The sequence below is a fragment of the Gavialis gangeticus genome, unplaced genomic scaffold (assembly GCF_001723915.1).
Source record: "Gavialis gangeticus isolate Ggan-Ray unplaced genomic scaffold, GavGan_comp1, whole genome shotgun sequence".
Taxonomy (NCBI): Eukaryota; Metazoa; Chordata; order Crocodylia; family Gavialidae; genus Gavialis; species Gavialis gangeticus.
In genome coordinates this window covers 31,382,025-31,386,523 of record NW_017729030.1, presented here as the reverse complement: position 1 = coordinate 31,386,523, position 4,499 = coordinate 31,382,025, and the positions used below count along the sequence as shown (strand labels likewise).

Genomic DNA, 4,499 nt, shown 5'->3' with positions numbered 1-4,499 from the left:
TTTCCTGCCCTCTTACTATGGCTAAAACGGGGGGGGGGGTTCAAAAAATTATTACATGGTTGCCTGTGATTTCTTCAAGGTCACAAACATGTTTGGATTGCTTATTCTCACCTAAAAACCCCTTGTTTGAAGAGGTAGGCACTGATATGACCTCCATTCAGGTATCTGATTTCACATCCTGGCCAAATTTCTTGAAGGCTACGCACTCCAGTTCGTGGGACATATGCATCCTCCTTGGCTTGAACAACTATTATTAAGCTTGGGTCCACTGGAACTAGATAAAAAGAAAAAAAAAATATGGAAAACCAAATTCTTTGAGGTTAACAGTATACTTCACTTTAAGGTTCTTGTAATGAAGACACTTCAAAAACTGTAAGGAAATGCGTTTAACAACTTACATAGCAATTTAGAACTAACTGCACTTTCCAATAAGCGGTAATTATTTTCCTGTTCCCACTCAGTGTTCTACTCCACTCCCACTTGTCTTCTTTATGTAATTATTGTAATCATAGAATCAGATAAGATTAGGGTTGGAAGGGACCTCAGGAGGTCATTTAGACCATCCCCAATAATATCACCCTAGCCAAGGATTTGTCTACCCAGGTCTTCAAAACCTCTAAAGACAGAGATTCCATAAACTCTGGGTAGCTATTTCCAGTTCTTTATTAGCCTCCTTGTGAAAACATTTTTGCTAACATCTAATAAGGCTGCATGAAGCTTCGGTTGCCGATTTGATTCGGTAGAGATTCGGCCCGATCCAGTGGCTGAATCTCCAAAACCAAATCGAAAAATCAGGAGACCCTTTAATCTCTCTGAATCTAATCGAATCTCTCCAAATCGATTCGGAGAGTTTCAGAAAGATTCAGCAATTCGGACATAGACACAGCTTTAAATGTTTTTTCTACATACCTCAAGGTACCAGGTGGCTTGTGAATGCTGCAATGGTGGGAAGGATGGAGAGTCCCACAGGAGCACGAGGGGGTCCCCAGCGTGCTCAGCAGAAAACATGGAAGTGGACCAGAAGCATTTCTGGGTCCCCCAGGGAGCACACTGGGCCCCCCTCCCCACATCCTCCTGGCACCTCCTGGGTCTGGGGGGCACCCAGTGTGCCCCGTGCCCAATCACCGAGCTGGGGGAATGTGGGGGGCCCCCTGCACACTCCCTGGCAGACCTGGAAGTGTACCGGAAGTACGTCCAGTCCACTTCTGGATTTGCTGCCAAGTATGTGCCCCCCCAACCCCGTATTCCTGTGAGATGCTCCATCTGCCCCACCACTGCAGCGTTCACAAGCCGCACCTGGTACCTCAAGGTATGTTTAAAGCTGTGTCTATGGCCAAATCACAGATTCTCCAAATCAGCATCGAATCTTCAGATTCAGATTTGGCTGAATCGAATCAGGGAGTGATCTGAATCAACGAATCGAATAGGGCCCATTTCACACACCCCTACTATCTAACCGGAGCTTCCCTTGCTGCAAATTGAAAATATTGCTCCTTGCTCTGTCATCTGTCACCACTGAGAACAGTCTAGAGCCATCCTCTTTGGAGCCACCCTTCAGGTAGTTAAAGGCTGCTATCAAATCCCCCCTCACTTCTCTTCTGCAGACTAAGCGCTGTTCCCTCAGCCTCTCCTTGTATGTCATGCCCCTGCCCCCTAAACATTTTCACTGTCCTAAACTGGACTCTCTCCAACTTGTCCACATCCTCTCTGTAGCAGGGGCCCCAAAACTCCAGATGTAGCCTCACCAGTGCAGAATACAGTGGAATAATTACTTCCCTTGATCTGCTGGCAATGTTCCCACTAACTCAGCCTAGTATGCCATTAACCTTCTTCACAACAAGGGTACACTTGGCTCATATATTCAGCTTATTGTCCACTGTAGCCCTAAGGTCCTTTTCTTCAGAGTGGCTGCTTAGCCAGCCTGTACCAGTGCATGGGATTGTTCCATTCTACGTGCAGAACTTCACACTTGTCCCTATTGATCTTCAAGAGATATGGTTTGGTCCAATCCTCCAATTTGTCTAGGTCTATCTGAATCCTAGGTCTACCTTCCAGCCCATCTACTACTCCCCACAGCTTAGTGTCATCTGCAAAACTTGCTGAGGGTGCACTCCATCCCATCTTCCAAATCACTGATGAAGCTATTAAATAAATGCAGCCCAAGGACAGACCCCAGGGGCACTACCTTGATACTGGCTGCCAACTAGACATCAAGCCATTGATTACTACCCTTTGAGCCCAACCATCCAGACAGTTTTCTAGCCACCTTACATTCCATACATCCAACCCATAATTCCTTAGCTTGCCTGCAAAAATGCCATGCAAGTCCATATCAAAAGCCTTGCTGAAGTCAAGGTATTACCACATCCAGTGTACTCCCCACATCCACAAAGCCAGTCATCTTTCATAGAAGTCAATCTAGTTGATCAGGCATGACTTGCCCTTGGTGGATCCATGCCGACTGTCCTGATCACCTTCTTCTCCAAGTGTTTAGAACTTGGATTCTTTGGGGACCTACCCCATGATTTTTCCAGGAACTAAAGGTGAGGTTGACTGGTCTGTAGCTTCCTCCCTTTCTTAAAGATGGGCACTTTATTTGCCCTTTTCCAATTGTCCAGAACCTCTCCTGATCACCACAAATTTTCAAAGATAGTGGCCAGTGGCTCTGCAATCGCATTGGCCAACTTCCACAGCACCCTTGGGTGCATCATGTCCAACCCTACAAACTTGTACATATGTCCAGCTTTTCTAAACTGTCCCTAACTCATTCTTTCACCTCTGTTGGCTGTTCATCTTCTCCCAAAACTGTGCTGCCACGTGCAGTAGTCTGGGAGCTGATCTTGCCTGTAAAGACTGAGGTAAAAAAGGCATCAAGTACTTTAGTCTCTCTCACATTCTGTCATCAAGTTCCCTTTTCCATTCAGTAAGGGACCCACACTTATCCTGATCCTCCTCTTGTTGCTAACATACCTGTAGAAACCTCTCGTTACCCTCCACATCTCTTGCTAGCCACAACTCCAACTGTGCTTTGGTCTTCCTGATTTCACCCCTGCATACCCACGCAACTCTTATACTTCTCTTTAGTCATCAATTCAAATTTCCACTTCTGTAAGCTTCCTTTTTTAGTTTTAGCTCATTCACTAATTCCCTGCTAAGCCAAGCTGGTCTTCTGTCATAATTGCTAGTCTTCCTGCGCATCAGGATGGCTTGTTCCTGTGCCTTCAGTAAGGTTTCTTTAAAGTACAATGTACAAGTAAAGTTGTTAGAAGAAAAAAAAGTCTTTAAGCAATAGAACTACAATTTGAGCAACTTTACTTTTCACAGGGGAAAGGGAAAAAAGGATCCAAAATGGAAATTTGAAATGGAATCTTAGACCAAAATCCAATTTTATAAAAGAAAAAAAACACAAATCAACTTCTACTATGAGATAGCTTCTATTAATCCACAATTATCACCGAGTCAACCACACAACGAATTGAATGAATGCAATGGTTCAACACAGCTCTCCCTCTTCTTCTATTCCTTAAGCTCTAAGGTTTTCTAATACTCGTAAACAGTAATAAAAATATTTGAAAATGCAGTCCCCATAAAAATCCAAAGATTCCTATTAGCCAACGTTAAATATTTTTGGGGTATGCTATTTACAGAGTTGGATGATGATCTAGAAAAACCTTAAAATTTAACTCTCAACTATGTCAAAAAACTACAGCCAAAAGCAGGTATTGCTTGGTGGAAGTATTCACCCTTAGCTCTTGATAGGAAAGAACCCAAATACACAGCACAGGGTAGTGGGAGCCAACCTTTTTGGCAAGTGTCTTGTCTCCTCCCCCAATGCCTCTGATTCCCTAACCTTGCCCGATCATTGCTCTGCTCTCTCCTTCTTGCCTTATCTGCTGCTATTCCCCCTGCTCTCTGCCAAGTCTTGTGCGTGCCACACAAAAGTGGCTACACATGCCACTCCGGGCAGGGAGGCATACAGCAACTTTCAACTAGTTCCAAACAGGACTCAAAGATTTGTTGGAGTTCCTGAAGCTCTCATTTACATACATTTCAGGTTTAAGATAATCAAGAATAAATTTGAACGAGAGTATTAAAAAGAAAACTAGAGGATCTGGATCAGATGTACATTTTTTTTTTGTTTTTTTGTTTTTTTTTAAAAAGGCAGCCCAATTATATTTCATCATGCAAAGACAATCTATGATCTTTCCAGTTCAAGGCACAAGCTTTCTGCAGTTGTTGTTACATTATGCATACACCAGCTTTTTACAGAAAACTTAATGTGAATTGAAGCTGCCTCACATACTTAGGGGGTAGGATAAGTTAGTTAGAAGCAGACAATTTTTATGAAAAGTAAACTTTAATTTTAAAAATGACAAGGCAACTCTACTGCTGGTGCTCCCTACTCAAGAGCACGGAGGCAGAAAGAGAACTTGGAGTCATTATTGACTCCAAGATGAACATGGGCCGATAATGCGAGGTCATGGTTGGCAGGGCTAACC

At 43.6% G+C, this 4,499-nt stretch overlaps 1 protein-coding gene across 3 annotated transcripts in view; it reads right to left on the bottom strand.

Moving 5' to 3' along the window:
* The window catches only part of ABHD18 (abhydrolase domain containing 18), a 48,978-nt gene that overhangs the window by 3,731 nt on the left and 40,748 nt on the right, over positions 1 to 4,499 (bottom strand). For all 3 annotated transcript variants that reach the window (XM_019522084.1, XM_019522085.1, XM_019522086.1), the window contains one exon: positions 112 to 274. In XM_019522084.1, coding sequence (XP_019377629.1) covers positions 112 to 274 — 163 coding nt within the window. The remainder of the gene's footprint in view (positions 1 to 111; positions 275 to 4,499) is intronic.